Genomic DNA, 19676 nt, shown 5'->3' on the forward strand with positions numbered 1-19676 from the left:
CCCTCCCTCCTTCCTTCCTTTCCTCCTTCCCTCGCTCCCTCCCTCCCTCGTTCCCTCCCTTCCCACTTTCTTTTTTCAACTTTGGAGCACGGCTTTCTGGCAACCCTTAAATACAACAGTTGTGCAACGCAACTGGCAATTCCGGAGTCACAGCTAAGATTTCCCAACTTATATTTTGTCCACGGTATCCACCGCAAATGGCAGGTACATATTAAACGCTGAAAGGGAGGCAGGTGTTATCAATAATATCCAATCACCCGGCGTCAAGGTCCTGGTGCTATTCTTGTGATCTAAATGGGACGAAAGATTCTGGGCCTTGGGTAGGAGACTTGATGCAGATCCGGTGTTGCCTTCCAGCACCAGAGTTCCGGGACCCAACAGGAACAGAGGTATTCCCCAGCCGGGGGCCGAGCCCAGGCACAGCCGTGCGCTCCGCCTCTCCGCAGCGCCGTCACTGCTTTGTTGCAGGACAACCCCCACCCCCCCCCCAACCCCCACCCCCGCCGCTCCCCTGGAAGCATTTGGGTCGAGCTGAGTCTCTACGGAGAGGTGTAAGGGATAGAAATCACCGGAACAAAGCTCGTCTTGGGGGTGCATCCGTGGGTATCCCTGTACTCTCTTCAGGAGCGGGTCTCCACGCTGCGCTAGCGGGTCCCAGGCACCCGGCCTGCAGTAGCCATCCTCTCTCTGCACTCTCGCTTCTGGGCCAGCGAGGTCAAGAGGAGTCGCAGGCTCTGTCCTCCCTCCACGGGGTAAGGGGCGTGGAAAACACAGATCCCCAGTGGCTCCGTGAGCTAAAGTCGGCCTGGTTGTGAGCCAAGGCAAGGGGGTTCTTTTTTGTCCCCCGCTATTGTCATTATTGGTGGTATCAGCTCATTCATAGCATCCTCCCCTCCCAGCTCTCGTGCAGTTACTGCCTGCATGCCACCAGCCTCTCCAGCTCTTAGCGCGTAGGAAGCGGCCCCCTACAGGCCTGCGCGCTCCCCCTCCTGGCAAACCTTTTCTTCCGGCTGGGAGTGAGGGAGCAGGCCGGGAGGAGGTTAGGAGGCTTTCGGTCTGGCCTTGGCCTGTGGGGACTGGGGCACCTGTCTCTGTGTTGGCCAACGCGGGACAGGAGTGGGAGAGTGGGAACCTGGCACAGTAGCACTGCTGCAGTTGCACTCGCGACGCCCCTGCTCTTCCGGTTCTCCGCCTGCACCGTTGTCACCTTCAGGTGGCTTCCGAGTCTCAAAGAGGGGGCAGTGGGAAGAAGTCTCCTGGCTCCTTAGAGCCTGAACTCCAAGAGGGCACCATGTGCTGCATGAATCCTGTACTCGCAGGTAGGCTTCCCAGGTTAGGTCTGATGGTCTAGGCTAGGCTGATGGAAAAGCGGGGGCCCAGCTGCTGTCTTAGCGGTTCTCATCAATCCTCTTCAAAACATTTTTTCCGTGTCCCAGTTGCTTTCTGTACAGAATATTGATTATACTTTTTGTGATATGTGGAAGGCTTTACCGAGATTTTATAAGATGCCTAGTTCTCTACTGAATGTGATACTTTAGCATGTAGACACGAAAGGCACATAAACTGAAAAGAATATAATTCAGGCGATCGATATCAGCTTTGCAAATAGTATGTTTATTTGACAGAACTATTCATTCCAAAGACCTTCACAAGTCATTTCTCTAGTGCTATCCTGGAATCTTGGGGTTCATATCGCTTATGAGATACTGTGAATAAACTGAAATTGAGTGGTATTTCTGCAGTTATTCTCATTACCAAGTCTTAATACGTTAAACAAAATGAGGGAGAACAATTTCAATAATGCCTGAGGCACCTAAAATATTTTTTTGGACCTGGATTCTACAAAGGCTAGGCCTGGGGATACAATTGACAGGAAATGAAGTTCATTTTCATTACCAATTAACTGCAAAAGGTGGAGATGTAGATCAGTCAAAGAAGTAAAATACTAGCATGGGTTCTGGGTTATTCTTTTTCATTTTCTGTGAATATCTTCTGATATTTTATAATTTTCCTACAATATCCTTTACTTGTGTCACCAAATAAATATATGTATTTTCAGAGATATTCACATAAAACAGTGGTTTAAATGAGGAAATGTTGATACCTTTCATTTTTCAGCGACAACTATGTAAAATATATCTTCAGGTAGATGGCAGGTTTGTTTTTTTTTAAGATAAAATGAGAACAAAGAAATTATTCTTGTTCTGTGACCATTGCTTAAAGCAAACAAACCAAAACCAGATGGTTGTATGTTTTATTAATCAAGTGCTTTACTCTTAACAGCGTTATCTAGCAAGTTCAGTCATAGTTTTCATTCATAAATGAAGCTGTTTCCCTTGACTATTCTGTTTATTTAGCTTTGGTTATTTGAGTCAGGGTCTTGCCCAGTGTGTGCTACTGGCTGGGTCAGAAGTAGCTGTGCAGTTTAGTCTAGAGTCAGTCTTGCAACAGCCCTCTTGTTTCTGCCTCTTGAGTTCTGGGATTGCAGAAATGGTCTACCACATTCTATTTTGACCATACTTTATTTTCTTTCTGTATGTTCCAAATGAGCATAAAATCATCAAACTGATGCATTGTACTGGTCCCATAGTTAAACTGTTTTCAAGGTGAGAAAGGCAGTGATGGCATGCGATCTGCAAAGGGTAGGGCCTAGGGTGCCTGGGATGTACGAAATCAAGCTTTCCCACTGCCCCAGCTGACCATCTGTTATCCTTCTACATTGTGTCTGTTATCCTTCTACACCCAATCACAGACACAATGCCCCTCTTCCACACAGCTTTTAAAGAAGAACATGAGCATCACAGACAGGAAGTAGGAAATGGAGAATTCGAGAAACCCAGTGCTCAGAGCAGAGCAGTGTGGTCTGCAAAACTCATGCATTGTACGTCCCTTTGTGTCTTCTTCCACTGTCACCATCAAACCTCAGAATGAGGGGAAAGGAGAAAGCTCAGGCACTGTCTGTAGACACACTGAGATGTTTTTACCGAAGAGTATTCTAAAGGAAAGCACTGCGGGTGCCACTTTGGGCGATGATGTTCTTGCGTCCTGTAAGCCATTGCTAACCGAAGAGGAGAAAACAGCAGACGTGAAGTCGTGAGAAGGCGCATCTCATAAGGCGAGCTCAGATGGGAGTCCCTTCCCAGGAATGCGTCTCTTAGATTCCATTATGGTGAAAGGGCCTTTACCCCTTTCATTCAGGAGATGCTGGAGATTCCCGTTTATCATCACATCTGTCTGTTAGAGACTCACACATAGGCTTGTGCCATTTACTATGTGATGGTTACTAAACAAATCATAACCTGTGATTCTTTTCACGACTAATGTTTAAAGTAAGCAAATGACCCCCATGGATGGGTTCAGTTTCTCGTGCACTGTGTGGTCACTGGAATCTGGAATGGCCAATCTTGCCCTGTGTTAGGTTTCCTGCGATGTTGTGCCTCACCAAGGACTTGCTCCTTTGTAAGGCTTGAATTTCTCTGAATGGCCTCCTATTCAACTTTACTATTTCCTTCTTCAGAGGAATCAGGTCAGACTTGAAGCCCAGTTTTCCCTGAGACTGATCAGAAGTCAGTGGCAGTAAGTTTAAGGCGTAAATTTTATTTGTTGGGCATGACCATTATCATGATGCATGTTTTATCCCTGCATACATTTTTATCTTCTGGTCAGTGTTAGTACTGTACTTTAGGGAATATTATTTAGTCTTAATTCACATGCTATAGTGGTTTGAGTATGCCTAACCCAGGGAGTGGCACTATTTGGAGGTGTGGCCTTGTAGGAGTAGGTGTGTCACTGTGGGCGTGGAATACTTTACGCAGGGCTGAATGGGCCATCCTAGTAGGAATATGGACGATGTTGGTGAGGGTGATTTGAACTGTGGAAGCCTGGCTCTAGACGTTTCCGAGAAGAATTTTAATATGTTGCCAAGAGACTGTTTGTGTGATGTTTTGATGAAGAATGTGGCTGCTTTTTGTACTTGTCTGAAGAGTCTATCTGAGGCTAAGGTGAAGAGATTTGGATTAATTCCTTTGTTAAAGGAAGTCTTAAAACAGTCTGATATAAAGTCTGTTGTGTGATTACTAAACTTCTCTCTTATAAAAAGTGTTTTAATGAAAAGAAGAAGCTTAGAAAGGAAAAAATGATAAAATATATGGTTCAAGTATTAAAGGGGCATGTAAATGGAACTGAATCCTGTGTTCAAGGGTATTAAATTGAATTAAAGGGGCAAGATTCCACCCAGCTAAATTTAGGTCCAAGCTTGGTAGTATACAAGCCTTTAATCTCAGGAGGCAAGGCAAGCAGATCTTTGAGTTTAAGGCCAGCCTAGGACAGAGCAGGCTCCAGGTGAAGGAAATCTTAAGTGCAGTCATGGTGGTAACACCTTTAATCCCAGGAGACAGAGCCATGTAGTTCTCTGAGTTCAAGGTCAATCTTAAGAGCAAATTCCAGGACATTGACGCTAATGAAGTGAGGGAGTTAGAAAACGAAGCTGGTAATAGAATATGGGGGAAAGGAGGGCAGGGCATATTCCAACCCCAGCATGAAGCAGATCTCAGCAGCTTTGGCCACATGGCTCTGGCTTTAGAGTCCAGAATAGAAGGGACTAGAGGGACAATTGATGCTGGTTAGCTGGAGCTAAGAAATTAGTAGTGATTAAGAAGAGACCAGCATTACTGAGGTGTAATCTGGTGTTCTCTGAGAGCACAAAGAAGCTATATTCCCAGAAATAGCCAATGCTATACCTCGTGATGCAGCTAAACTTGGTATTGTTGTAGAATCACCCAGGTGGTACTGGTTTTGAAGGTAAGAAGGAGTCATGGAGAACAGATGAGGCTGGGCACTGTGAGAGGCCATAGATGAACATCGGTGGAGGTGCAGCATTAGTTGTAGTTGATGGCCTAGGACTGAAGGGGTCATGCAGGAAGTTGAGGCTTGGCACCATGAAGGGAGCCTAGAGAGGTTATTGGTGAAGCCTAGAATATTGGAGATGTCAGTACCATAGGATGGTCACCAAGAACAGCAGCAGCACTGGAGTGGAATCAACCAGAGCCTAGAGTGCTCCAGAGGACAGAGCTGAAGATATGACCCAAACCCTTTGAAGGAGTCCAGAAGATCATGTGTGGATCCCAGACATTGGAACAAGAAGCTGTAATGTTGAAGTGGCCTTGGAGACCCTGAGATGTTAGAGACGCTAGAGCTGTGGAAAACCTGCAGAGGAAACCTGCTAGTAGGGAGTGGAACCAGCCCGGGAAGACAAAACTTCGTTGCAGTCAGTAAAGATGAAAAGGGAGTAGAGGTCTGAAGACAGTTTTGGCATAAGATTTGGAGATACAGAGTTTGGAGTTTGCCCAGCTGGTTTCCTGTCCTGATTTGGGGATTACAGTTAAGTGACTGGATGAATCTCAGAAGAGACTTTGACCTTTGGACTTTTAATATTGTTGAGACTGCTATAGACTATGAGGACTTTGGAAGTTGGAGTAAGTGTACTTTTTTAGTTATGGCCCATAGACTCTAGTGGTTGGGGTATACCTAGTCCAGGGACTGGCACTATTAGGAGTTGTGACCTTGTTGGAGTAGGTGTGTCACTGTGGGTGTGGGCTTTAATACCCTGGTTCTAGCTGCCTGGAAGTGAGTCTTCTCCTGGCAGCCTTCAGCTGAAGGTATAGAACTCTCGGCTCCTCCTGCACCATGCCTGCCTAAATGCTGCCATGCTCCTGCTTTGATCATAATGGATTGAACCTCTGAACCTGTAGGCCAGCCCCAATTAAATGTCCTTTTAACAGTTTCCTTTGCTATAGTGTCTGTTCACAGCAGTAAATGCTAACTAAGACACGTGCCATGACTCACTCATTACAATGTACACTTCAGTGGCCTTTTAGGAAATGTGCTAAGTTGTCCTTTACTCTATTCCTGTGTTAGTTATGGAATATTTTCATTGTTTTAAAGAAAAAGCTCATCATGTTGAACCTTTCATCCTAAGGCAACTGCTGAGGTGTATTGTGCTTTGTAGACTTGTTTCTCCTGGCGATCCTGGACTGTGAAGGGATCAGTTCCTTTGTGATTGGCATGTTTCCAAAGTCCATTCATGCTGTATCATCATCAGTAGTTCTTTCTATTGCAAAGTAGTATTTTACCAAATGCATGTGTCACTTTTAACCATAGGTCCGTTGCTTTGGTTGTTTTCACTTTGTGCCATTCATGGGCATGGTTTAATGTTTTTTCTTTTTCCATCTTTATTAACTTGAGTATTTCTTATTTACATTTCGAATGTTATTCCCCTTCCCGGTTTCCGGGCCAACATCCCCCTAAGCCCTCCCCCTTCCCTTCTATATGAGTGTTCCCCTTCCCATCCTCCCCCCATTACCACCCTCCCCCCAACAATCACCTTCACTGGGGGTTCAGTCTTGGCAGGGCTTCCCCTTCCACTGGTGCTCTTACTAGGCTATTCATTGCTACCTATGAGGTTGGAGCCCAGGGTCAGTCCATGTATAGTCTTTGGGTAGTGGCTTAGTCCCTGGAAGCTCTGGTTGGTTGGCATTGTTGTTCATATGGGGTTTTGAGCCCCTTCAAGCTCTTCCAGTTCTTTCTCTGATTCCTTCAACGGGGGTCCTGTTCTCAGTTCAGTGGTTTGCTGCTGGCATTCGCCTATGTATTTGCTGTATTCTGGCTGTTTCTCTCAGGAGAGATCTACATCTGGTTCCTGACGGCCTGCACTTCTTTGCTTCATCCATCTTATCTAGTATGGTGGCTGTATATGTATGGGTCACATGTGGGGCAGGCTCTGAATGGGTGTTCCTTCTGCTTCTGTTCTAAACTTTGCCTCCCTATTCCCTCCCAAGGATATTCTTGTTCTCCTTTTAAAGAAGGAGTGAAGCATTCGCATTTTGGTCATCCTTCTTGAGTTTCATGTGTTCTGTGCATCTAGGGTAATTCAAGCATTTGGGCTAATATCCCATTTGGACACTTGATTTAATGTTTTCTACATGTATCCAGAACAGAAATTTCCACATTACATGGGGAGCGTTGAAATGTCTGAAAACTGTTCTGTAACCCTGGATCATTTTATATCTTTGATAGTAGCTCATGAAGGATCTGATTTTCCACACACTTTCTAATGCTCACTGTTGCTTGTGTCTTTTTATTATAGACATCTTGGTGGGGATGAATTGGCAAACCATTGTGGTTTGGATTTGTGTTTCCATAACAACTAATGGTGATGGACTTCTTTTCATGCATTCATTGTTCATCTCTGTAATATCATTACAGATGTGACTTACCCCCTTTTAACTAGGTTATTTATATTTTATTCTCATATTTTGTTTTAAACTAGTGTGTGTGTGTGTGTGTGTGTGTGTGTGTGCGCGCGTGTGCGCGCGCGTGCGTGCTCATGCTTCTCCTTACTCAGAGCTGGCATTGTGGCTTACACAGCTGCTTATCTATTTTTTAATGTGGGTTCTGGAGATCCATCTCAGATCCTCATATTTGTGTGGCAACACACTTAACCAACTAAGCCATATTCCTCATCCCACAAGCTAATCTCTACTATAAGATAGATGGTTAGTAATCATTACTCAGGATGTATTATAAAATCGATATGCCTTGAGTGCAGGTATATGAATCATACTCATGTTTGTGGCCATTTATCATGCCTGCTGGGTATCCAATCAGTCTTTCTTCTCTGTCTTTTCTTAGGATCCCATTTGTCAACTCTCAAGCTTTTATAGAATGCTGTGAATGTTTGCCAAAGTTGTTTTTTAAAAGACAGGGTTGCGGCTTCTTCCTAGGAACAGAGACGTCTGCATTTGCTCTCAATGCCTAACATCACTGAAGCTGGAAAAGTCACTGATTCTGGACGCGATGAGTACAGATCTGAGAACAAGTCCCCAGAAGAGAATCTACAAGGTGCTTTACCATCTTTCTACGCAAATGCCTCAGGAACACCTGTGGGCCCCAGAGGAGATGGGCATTATCCTTCGAGTTGTCCAGTGACTCATACTCGAGAGAAAGTTTATGCCATCTGCTCAGACTATGCCTTCCTCAACCAGGCAACCTCAGTCTACAAAACTCCTAGCCCAGCCCGCTCTGCTTGCCTCCCTGATAACACGTCGCTTTCTGCTGGAAATAGTACAAGATATATTGGAATCCCAACTAGTACATCAGAAATAATCTATAATGAAGACAATAACTTGGAAAACTTACCCACCAGTATGGGCAAGCTGCCTCTTGCATGGGAAATCGACAAATCTGAATTTGATGGGGTGACTACAAATTTGAAACATAAATCAGGTAAGAAGGAGCCATGGAGTTTACAGGTGAGAACAATGAGGAACAAATGCCATCCACTGCTAAGTCTTGCATGAAATGTTTTCTGTTGCTGAGCCAGGAGCAGCACTGCCATCTTATCTGTCGTTGCAGTTTTTGTTTTATTTTGTCTTGTTTTGCTTCTTTTTTAAGTAACCCTGGACATAGTCCCTGACTGTGTTGCCCATGGAAACTTCTAATATCATGTGTGCATTTGAGGAGCTTTGAAAATCAAAAAGAATGAAATATACATATTAAAGATAAGAGCACAGTAGTTTTGAAAAGGCTACTGATACAGCTAGAATATTACTGTTATGTTGTCATTTTGTAGAGACATGTGATTATATTTTCTAATGCAGGAGATATTAAGACATTTTTGTTTTGAAAAAATTTGAATGCAAAAAGAACATCTGTTTTGATCACAGTCTAGTTTTTTTTTTTAAAGTTACAGTTATGTAGGATATTAGCCAAGGAGAGATCTCTTTTCTAAACCATATTCTAAAGTCCATTTTATTTCTCATGTATGTGTGTGTTTCTAAGGACCTGCTTTTTCCATGTGTTATCTGCTACTCGTTTCAGATTTTAAAAGAAAGTCTTGTTTATCTCCTTTCCTCCTCTTCAGTGGTAGCTTTAAAACTCCTAGATTCCAAGGAGTTCATGCTTCAGTCGTAGGTGGCACTGATATTTTTGAGGAGCCAAAATTAAGAAATACTTGTATTATATTATCTAATAGTATAAACATGGTGATAGAAGAACAGGGTCATACAGCATTCAAATTGCTTTAAATTGGAGATAACAGTGAACCTATCAATATAGAATTCTTTGTCATATCAAACTTTAGCAGGATTATATAAGGATTAAACATATAATTAAACATTCTATATATAAGATTTAGTGTGTGTATGTGTGTATTTATATATTATCTATTATACTTATATTATTATACTTATATAATATATACTTATATAATATCTATTTTATGTATATGTATGTATACAGAAATAGACATAAGAATAGTTATATTTGGAAGTATATATATTCATTTCTATTACAGAAATATGAATGGAAAAGTTAAATCTCTGGGACTAAAAGCAAACATCCTTTAGAATCTACTTCAAAAAACGACAACAGCCAAAGGCTGTGTAATGTAAGAGGATGTGAGTGAGAGGATTGCATTGTTCAGGGTGCAGGGTATAGTCCTTACCTTTGCGCTGGGATGCTCTTCAGATAGTAATGCTTCTTTACTTTCCTTGAGTTACAGTAATGCAGGGGTTATATGAAGTGGTTGCCACTATTCTGGTTGTGTAGGTGAAGAAACTGAGGCTTAGAGGAGATAAATCTGCCCAAAGTTCACAGCCGGATAGAACTAGGATTTTACTTCTGATGGTTTTATAAATACTCTGATGGTTTTACAAAAATCTCTGTACTTCTGTTTGTACATTCTGAAATCAGTTGTTACAGAGATTGTTGGGTATATGTACAATTCTCAGGGGACTGGTATGCTTCATTTGTGTCAATATTCATGTGCAATTTTTTTCTTTAGTGTTGAGAATTAGTGCTGTGCGGTTTTCTTAAAACAAGCTGGGGAGTGCTTTGTCCTGTTTTCTGTGGGTTTGTAGTGGGTGTTAAAAATTCCTAACCTTAATTATGGAATTGCCTTATTGATAATTTTGTTGTTCTGTAGGGCCTTTAGTGATAACTCATTCTTCACTTTTGGTCCCATTTGCCCAACCTGGCTCCCTAAGTGACTGAACAACACTTTCAGTTGCTAGTTACTGGACCAGGGAATGTGTGTCAATTACCTTGCTATGTGTTGAAACTGACTGAAATTAAATGTTGCTGCCTTTCTGGCCTTGCCTTAAAATGTGCTGCCCTTGCAGAAGTCTCCAGAGTTCCAGAATGGCATCCTGTCATTGCAGTTGTTACCTAGGTAGAAGACTGCCTGCTGGTGTTCTCTACTCTCTGCTGTTGAAATTTAAAAGTGTAATTCGAAACTCTGTTACTAGGAACACTCACATGTGTAACCTTTATGCTCTTTTCAAGAATTGACCTCTTTTAGCTAGACATGGTGACATTGTTTATAATCCCAACACTATGGAGGGTGGAGCAGAATGATCATGAGTTTATAGGGAGTTCTAGGCTAACTCAGGCCACGTGGCTAGACCTTAGATTGTGGGGAGAGTGTTCGTTTTACCTATATGGCATGTGTCTGAGGACCTTGTTATGGAAACTGTTTTAATATTGACACAGTCGTCCTAGCTTTCTTTTGGGATGTTTGTGTAGTACATTCTTGTGCATCCTCTTTTGGATCTAGAACTGACCTTGCTTTATAGCTTCTGCTTCTTACTCGCATGGACTTGGTGTCTTTATGTTTCACTAGAGCACCAAGTCTGTATCATCTAGCACAGCTATCAGATCTGCTTCAAAGTCTGCAGTTTTCAAAAGCCGGGGCAGGTCAGAGTCAGAGTTGGTCTTTTGCTTGGGGTTAACTCATTTCTTTGTTTCTTCACATGCTATATTGTTTTTGAATTTGTCCTGGATTTGGGGACCTGCTGTATTATATCCCAACAAGAAAGTAAGCAAGCAAGCAAGTGATCTCTTACTCTATTCTCTGTCTTCCTCCTTTCCTCCCTCCCCTTCTTTGTGTTACTTTCTGTTTCTTGTGTTGTGTCGTGTCTGTCTGTGTCTGTGTCTGTGTCTGTCTGTTTCTGTCTGAGTCTGTTTGTCTGTCTGTCTGCCCCCCCTCCTCTTTCTCTGTTCCCCACCCTACCCCAGTTAATTTGAAACTGCAAGCTCTGTCTTTTGAAGATAGTTCTGTTCTTGTGTTGGGCCCATTAGCGTTGGCTGAGTCTCTTAGGGTCTACTCTGTGCATATATGGTCCAGGTCTTAGCACAAGATTTGGGTTTCTCTCTCGTTTACAACTTTCCTGTTTTCAGGTTCCTTCCCACCTCACTTAGTGGTGGGTGTCCTATCCCACCCCAGTCCTCCCTTCTTTTTTTTTTCCTTCTGGAGACAGCAGTCTGGCTATATACTCTAGCATGGCCTATAATTCTTTTTTATTGAATTTTATTTTTATTTTTACTTGATGTGTTTTGCCAGCATGATGTCTGTGCGCAGTGTGCATGCCTGACAATCTTAGAGGCCATAAGAACATGATGGATACTCTGGAACTGGAGTTATAGATGGTTATTAACTACTATGTTGTTGCTGAGAACTGAATCCAGGTCCTCTGCAAAAGCAGTGGTTAACTTCTGAACCGTATTTCCAGCCCCCTTGCTTCTCATTCTTAATACCCCTGCTTCAGTTTTTTTTTTTTTCTTTTTTTTGAGTACTGGGACTATAGAACTGTGCCACTGCACACAGCTCTGAGTTTTCATTTATCATCTTTCCTTATACATTTCTGAATACCAGGATGGTGTGTGTGTGTGTGTGTGTGTGTGTGTGTGTGTGTGTGTGTGTGTGTGTGTGTGTGGTGGCAGCAGGGCTATGTGCATGCGTTCTTGGTAGGGTAGGGTTGGAAAGAAAGGATGAGGTGATGGTGCAGAGCCATGGGCAAAGGTCAATGCATTGAGTGGCGAAGAGACAGAGGTACGAGGGGCTTCTTTTTTGTTGTGATCCAGCTTCTGCTCTGACAGTGCTTTCCCCCCTGCACATTCAGTGAAATGTTGGCAGTGGACCAGGTCTTGTGGCATTGCGGAGGTCTCTGCTTACTTGCAGTGTGTATGCTCGTTTAACCTAGGGAGAATCACGGCAACATACACAGCCAAAGAAGCACAGGGACAGATTCAGAGTCCAGTGAGGACAGAGTGACAGAGCAGTCGTGGCCCACGGAGGCTGCAGACTTTGATGTTTCTTTAACCTCACAACTTTCAGTGGCTGGGAAAACTACCAAGGTAATTAAATCCTCAAGAGGCAGAGGAGAGAGTCCAAAGAAAATCACTTTTCTGTTTTCTCTTTGAGATTCATTTTAAGCAGTGAGGGATAGTTCAGTGAGATTTAGTTTACATTTGCAAGTGGTTGATAAGCTCTGAAACGTTTTGTGTTCTCTGTGTCTGTGAAGACAAAGAAATAATGATTAAATAGGAGGAGAGATGATATCTTTATTGTTTAGTGTTCATTGTTATGAACCATTACAGATGTCCCCTGTGTGGCAGTATTTCCTGACTCCCAGATGGTTAGAGGAGTTACATGGTTATTGTACCGAAATAGATCTTCTGCCACGAGTCTATAAGCAGGTGTCTATATAATCTGTGTTTGATAACTCAAAAACAAATTATTAGCCTCAGTTAATTTTCGAACGAGATTTGATTATTTCATTTAAAATAGATCTTGTCAGGGAGATATTAATGTAGCTGAAAAGGAAAGTTAATAACATTTTAATATGTATACTATTGAGTGGATGGAACATTAACATGGTTCAGAAATAAATAAATGTATCAAAATTAAACAAGATAAACTCTCCTCCTCACTTCTGCCTCTTTTGTCCACTTCCTATATCCCTCCTACCCTAGTCATTCCCTATCTTTGGGAAGATTGTGTACGTGTGCCTGGGCAGTGCTTTATTTTAATAGTTTAACAAATGCTTCACTGTGTATTCATTTTGAGGTCTCAGGGACCTGGAATTATTATTGGACAGAATGCCATCATGCTGGATGTTGTAATAGAATTATGTTAATGTGGGTTTTAGTGTTTTATGGAAAGGATCTGTTTTCAGGAAAGTGGTCTACTTTAATCTTTCCTGTTGGTAACTTGAAGCTGTAGATGTGGCTAAAGATCTTTGGATTGGTTATTTTAACCAGCTCTAAGGGCCTAGCTGTACTTGGATACGATCTTGATAGGAAATAGCATTTCTGATGGTTCAAATTGTTCTGAACTCTCTTCCTGCTTTTTCTGTAGGGACGAGTACTATTCTAGAAAGCACAGGCATTACTTTGAGTCATTTGCAAATACCATTTTCAGAATGCATGGCAGTTCCTCTCTAATTCTGTTGTAACCTCTGGCATGGGGGTTTACTTTATCTGAACATTTTCTTGTATTTTTTCTTTGTTCTGTAGGCAATGCAAAGAAACAAATTTCCAAGAAGAAAACATCAGATAAAAAAGGGCGGTATCAGAGGGAGTGTCTCCACTATTCTCCTCTTGATGATGTTAAACAGCGCAAAGTATTAGACCTTAGGCGATGGTATGTGGCCATGTCAGTTTTTACTTTTTCCAATCTTAAAAATATATAAATTGACATTACTTTTGCTGAGTATAGGTTAATAAATTATATTTATTATAAACACTGTAATTCCAAAGTTGTGTCTAAATACTTTAGGTTTATCTTAGACTTTGGAAGTGATCTAGTTTAGCTCAGCCGGTATTTTCTAGATTTGCCTGGCTGTCAGTCTCAAATTTGGCGTGGTCATTTACCTGGTTGTTCTTTGTTGAAGAATTCTCCAGGAAGTGACTGTTAGCATACAGCTATTTTAATTATTGTTATACCTAGTAAAATTAACAATATTTCTTGTGCGTATACTTTCCAGACTAAATTAACACTTTATAGAGTGTTTTAAAAGTTCATTATATACGTGCTTACTTGTCATGGCCCATGAGTTTCAGTTTAGAATTTCCAGCTTTCTTTGTCTCCATCTCTTGCTGGAGGATTTTGTATTTCCCTTTTAAGTCCTCAGTGACAATTCTGTTCTGGGTATCTCTGTCCAGGGGTACATGGCATGTGCTTTGGTCTGAAGAATCTCTGAACCTCTTGACACAGAGAAAGTGGTTTGCTTTGTTTTTCCAGTCTTTCAGAAGTTGCAGATGATCCTGTGCCTACTCAAATGCGTATTCGTATAGAAACTTGAATAGTTGGTATCAGAAGTTCTTGGTTTGAATAGGATGAACTTTCGTAGGTTGTAAGCCGTAATGTAGCTCGTCTTGATAAAATAGATGATCTCTATTCTCATATATTTTTATGTGTCTAATAAGTAGGAAATACTTTAAACAAAAAAATGACTTTTATTGGGGGGAGGGAAAGTAAAGAATGATTTCACACTGTATTATAGTTTTCATTATGGTCACATATTAAGTCCCCTATAAGATTGATATTTCTGTTCTGAATGTTTTGTGTTCATTCACGTGAAGGATGCTGTTTGATTTCCCAGGTACTGCATAAGCCGACCTCAATACAAGACTTCGTGTGGTATCTCCTCATTGATTTCTTGTTGGAATTTCCTATACAGCATAATGGGAGCTGGGAAGTAAGTATGCCAGTCTACACCAAACTCCATCTTTGAAAGCGGTTTGAAGGAAACTGAGTGTGATGATGCACACCTTTAATCCCAGCACTCGGGATGCAGAGTGAGGCAGATTTCTGCTGGTTTACAGAATAAATTCTAAATTCTAGGACATCTAGGGCTACATAGAGACCTTGTCTTAAGAAGCCCAAAAAAAAAGAAAGAAAGAAAGAAAAGAAAAAGTACTTATTTATAATGGAAGACTCTGAGAGTTGACGTTTCACAAACTGAAAAAAATTGTGTGTATTGTTATAACCCTTTCAGGTTAAAATATTTGCATGTATTCTTTTCAATAAAATAAATGAAAAATATCTCTAAAACTGTTTGTAAGATAAACCTATATATTATTAACACTGAGGCATATTTTATTTGCATGTGACTGGAACTGTAAAATGAAAGGAAATGTTTCTTTTATAGTCTCCCACCTATTACCCAAGAAGAAGCATTACATATTTTGGGCTTCCAACCCCCATTTGAAGATATTAGGTTTGGCCCTTTCACTGGAAACACAACACTCATGAGGTACGGAGCTGCCACTTAGGGACAACACCTTATTTCTAATTCTATGAAGTGATAACGCTGTCATGTTTGGGGACAGTACAAGATAGACTTTGGTGCTGGGTCCCAGGCTCCCTTAGATATGACATTTGTGGGCTGTGCTTGGGTTTCTATACAATTAGGACGTAGCCTGTCTATATAATGAAACTATTGCTATGAGCAAATCTTCTTCTTAATTTCAGATGGTTTAGACAGATTAATGACCACTTTCATGTGAAAGGATGCTCTTATGTTCTCTATAAGCCCCATGGGAAGAACAAAACAGCTGGAGAAACTGGTAGGTAAAAATACATGCGCACATACACACACACACAAACACTCACACACACACACACACACACACACATTCACTCACTCACACACGCACACACACACACACGCCACGCTTTCAGGTTGAGTACATCTCAGAAATTGGCTATATTGTTTCCTGGACATCAAATTAACTTTTCACAGTCTGATACTTTCACACCTCTTTAAGAGGGGAAATCATGATAATATATAATATGTAGGGCACTCTCAGTTTACAGTTCAATTTTTACCCCTTCTGATATTTCTATGATTTTTTTACAATGTGCTTTCAGTGTTCTTGGGAACAGCATGTCCTGGACTTAGTAACTCTCTGGTTCTTGGTGAACTCTGGGCCCTCAAAAGTCACTGTAAATGAAGCATCTGATAGAGTTAAAACAAACCTGGAGATTGAGATAAAACTTAGTGTTAATAAAGGACGAAGCATGTTTTTCGGATTTACGGTTGATCTCATGGAAAATAGTAGCTATCCACCCAGTTATGTTGCAAAGGCAGGATTTACTTGGAAATCATGCTTAGACTCAGGAATTTATTTTTATTTCAGTGGATACTACAGTTCACTACTTTGCTTAATACAATGCCAGCCTCTACTTTGCCCCTACATATATCTCACATACTCTCCCCTGGACCACAGCTATCGATTCTCTGGTTGCCTTGTGCACACTCAGGTATACAGCGGGTTGATACTGTTTTCCTCATCTCCAATATCCTTCCAGTTCATATTGAATAGTTTTCTTTAACCTGCAGTGTGGTTACGCCCCTTTCCTTTTTGGGAGCTCTCTAGGCTTGCATACAGACCAAACTCCATAGTATTGATAGCATGTGAAGCCAACATCGACTGGACTCCCACCACTGTCTTCATGTGCCTGCTGTATTTAAAAGGTATCAAATGGGTGGGGCCTTGCAGGACAATGATATACTGCTTGATTACTTATCATAGTTCCAGAATTTTCCCTTGACTTTCAATGTATAAGGATGTGTTTGTTCTCAGTTCTCTAAGGCTCTTCTGCAAAGGACTAGTTAATACTAAACCAACCCAAAGAATGTGTTGACAGTGTATTGGCATGAGAGCTATAATGCCAAGGGCGATGAATGAGTTGGTAGCTCAAGTTTCCCACTCCTTTCAACTCTGAACCTAATTCTTAAAGCTTTTTTCACATCCTGTTTACAGGACAGCTATGGAGGTAGTTGCTTTGTGACTAGGCTTTTAGGTTTGTTTTTAGATGTCCTCTGGTATATTCTGAACCTAGTTTCTCTTGGCAACACATCTGTCTTTTCATCACAGGTCATTTCCTTGGGTAGCTGCCTTCTGAATAATGCTGCATTGTCTTTTATTTTAGAAGGTCATCTTTTCTCTGACTTTGCCCTGCAATTGTGGGGGTGTCCTTCTGTAGGCTTTCTCTGTTGTATGCTACCTTCCTAACCAGTGGCTTGATGTATGTTCCCTGTGGATCTGCCTCCTTATGCCCCTTCCTCTATGTAGAGTGTTAAAATCTCCACTCTTTTTTAAGTCCCATCTTCAGTGCCATCCCTTCTTGTTCCTCCGACTTCTATGCCCATTCTGTGATTAACATCAGCTCTTCCGTCTTCCAGGCTGGTGTCTGGCAGAGTTACTAGTACTCATGACTTAAGTTAAAATCTCCGTTTACTCTAAACTAGCTGCTTCAAAATATTGTCCCTTGATGCATCACCTGGTAACTTGTTAGAAATGCAAATTCTTAGTTCCCAACCACAGACCTACAAGGCCAGCAGCAACTCAGACTGGGCTCTAGTAAGACTTTATTGAAGTCTTGACAACAAGATGGTATATGGCATATGACCTCTTTACCAGGAGTTTGGTTTTTGCATTGAGAGGAGATGCAGTCATTTTCTAATTGTGCTCAGATAAAACCTGAGGGTTCTGTTTAAAGGCTTTGGCCTGAAAGGGAGACGGTAGAAGAAAACTGCTCATATATTTATTTGGCTACAGCAGCTCTGCTTTAAGAATAAGTTTGCTGATCTTGAAATCACCTGAAGAATGTTTTATGTACCTTGGAGAGATAAGAACAAGCATCCTTTTACTAGAAACCATGTGTATATGTGTTATATATCATATTTAACAGTACTAGAAACATTATCCCATAGAAGAAAACCCATGTCATGGCATTTGGAAAACTAGGACATAGTAAAAGAGTGTTTGCAGCAGACAAAATTATATGATTGCCAAGGAGGGCAGACTTTGTTATCCATCTCATCTGCTCCTAGAATCCTTAGTTTCCTCCCTTCCTTCCTTCCTTTCTTCCTCCGTTTCCTTCCTTCCTTCCTTCCTTCCTTCCTTCCTTCCATGGAATCCTAAATTTTGTCTTTGTTTCTTTCATTCATTTGTTTGAGATAGGTTTCTCCGTGTAGCTCTGACTGTTCTGAAACTTGCTCTTGTAGAGCTGTAGTCTGGCCTTGAAGTCACAGAAATCCACCTACCTTGGCCTTCTGAGTTCTGGGATTAAAGGCATGTGCCACTCCTGCTGGCAAAAATCTCTTTTATTGACTATGTCTGGGATGCCAGGATATTGGCTCAATGCCTATAGTTCAAGCACCGAGGAGGCCAAGACAGCAGGATTGCTCTGTGTACAAGACCAGCCTGGGGCTTCATATTGTGTTTCAGGCTAGCCTAAATTACAGAGTAAGACCTTTGTATGGCCATACGTCTCTGAATGAGTTTGATCTTGCCTGATCTCAAAGATCTGGCCCGGTTAGTACTTGGGAGAAAGAGTGGGACTCTGTCTTAAGAAACACAGTCAGTTGCCAGAACTTACACTGTACTCAGTGATAGAGAGCTTGCCTAACATAACTAAAGGCTTTGAGTTCAAGTATTATTGCAAAACAATATTTTCAGTTATCTCAGAAAGCTTCTCATTGATTAATTTAAATTTAAAAATATTTCAGGAGTTTTTCTATGGCAATGGTGGTAATAGACATCTTTTGTAATGTTTGAGTATACAGAGTAAAGTGATCTTAATCCACCATATAGAATCTATTTACAATCATGCTCTTTTATGAAAACGAAAGACTGTACTGAATTTATTTCTAAAAATTCTCATCTAAACTGCCAAAGGGTCAGTTTTTAAGACGTGAGGGAATACAACTCTGTCCTGTGGAGTATCTAGTCGTTATTAGTCTTTGTGAAGTAGAGATTTTAGTAGAGAGGACTCTCTACCTGTGCTGATCTACCTGGAAGTGAAAATCTATGTGGAATGCCTTGATGGAACTTCAGAGTAGAGATCAGAAATGTTAACACTTGCACAGGCATAGATCCCACCCCAAAACCCTTGTGAGGCAGTCAGGTTGCTTCTGTGGAGCTGTGGCAGAGGGCCCAGATCTTCGTGGTTTCATGTCCAGAAAGTCAATCCCTGTGAACATACCATGCAGGCTCTCAGCTTGCTTTTTTTAGGGTTTCCAGTTTTAATGGACTACTTGTTAATGAATAATTTAAGATCTTCCAGGAATGGAAGTTAATGAAACCTCAGTTAATGGTTTTGAGTACTGAGTGCTGATAAAATTGTTTCTTGTGCTAATACTTTGGAAATCATTTGACAGCTATTACAATCATGAGGAGAAACAGTTATGTAACTCCAGCCTGACTGCACAGCTGATGCCTTTGATCCGTGTGATGTGTGTGGAAAAGCTGATGACTTTCATCTATGTGTGACAGGTGTAGAAAGACCTTAGTGTTTCTTAGTCTTGTTAAAGTCTTAGTGTTTCTATTGCTGTGATGAAAACCATGACCAGAACAACTTAGGGAGGAATTTGGCTGGTGCGTCCCGAATCACAGTCCATTGAGTGAAGCCAAAGCAGGAACTCAAAAGGGTAGGAACCTGGAGTCATGACCATAGAGGAATGCTGCTTAGGGGCCTGCTCCCAATGGATTGCACAGACTACTTTTTAATAGAATTCAGAACTACATGTCTAGGGATGGCACCACCCACAATGGGCTGAGCCCTCCCACATCAATTACCAATTAAGAAAATGCTCTACAGGTTTGCCTACAGCCAAATCTTGTGAAGGTATTTTCCAAATCAAAGCTTCCTCCTTTCAAATGACTGTACCCTGTGTAAGTTAATAGAAAATGAGCCAATACAATGATAATATTTGTTATAATTATGTGATAATTATGTGGCAAGTGTGAAGGTTATTGTGTGGCAGGTGTGTGTGTGTGTGTGTGTGTGTACATGCACACCATTGTTGTAGTTCGTTGTTATTTAA

At 41.5% G+C, this 19676-nt stretch overlaps 1 protein-coding gene across 8 annotated transcripts in view; it reads left to right on the plus strand.

Moving 5' to 3' along the window:
* Positions 1 to 44: 44 nt before the first annotated feature.
* The window catches only part of Bivm (basic, immunoglobulin-like variable motif containing), a 35593-nt gene continuing 15961 nt past the window's right edge, over positions 45 to 19676 (plus strand). Inside the window, exons 1-6 of one of the 8 annotated variants that reach the window (XM_032901048.1) lie at positions 45 to 204; positions 7690 to 8283; positions 13354 to 13480; positions 14442 to 14537; positions 14991 to 15095; positions 15314 to 15408. In XM_032901048.1, the coding sequence (XP_032756939.1) occupies positions 7809 to 8283; positions 13354 to 13480; positions 14442 to 14537; positions 14991 to 15095; positions 15314 to 15408 (898 nt within the window). In that variant the 5' untranslated portion in view covers positions 45 to 204; positions 7690 to 7808. The other 7 variants (XM_032901052.1, XM_032901046.1, XM_032901051.1 and 4 more) reach the window with 7 other exon arrangements.

This window comes from Rattus rattus, chromosome 4 (genome assembly GCF_011064425.1).
Source record: "Rattus rattus isolate New Zealand chromosome 4, Rrattus_CSIRO_v1, whole genome shotgun sequence".
NCBI lineage: Eukaryota > Metazoa > Chordata > Mammalia > Rodentia > Muridae > Rattus > Rattus rattus.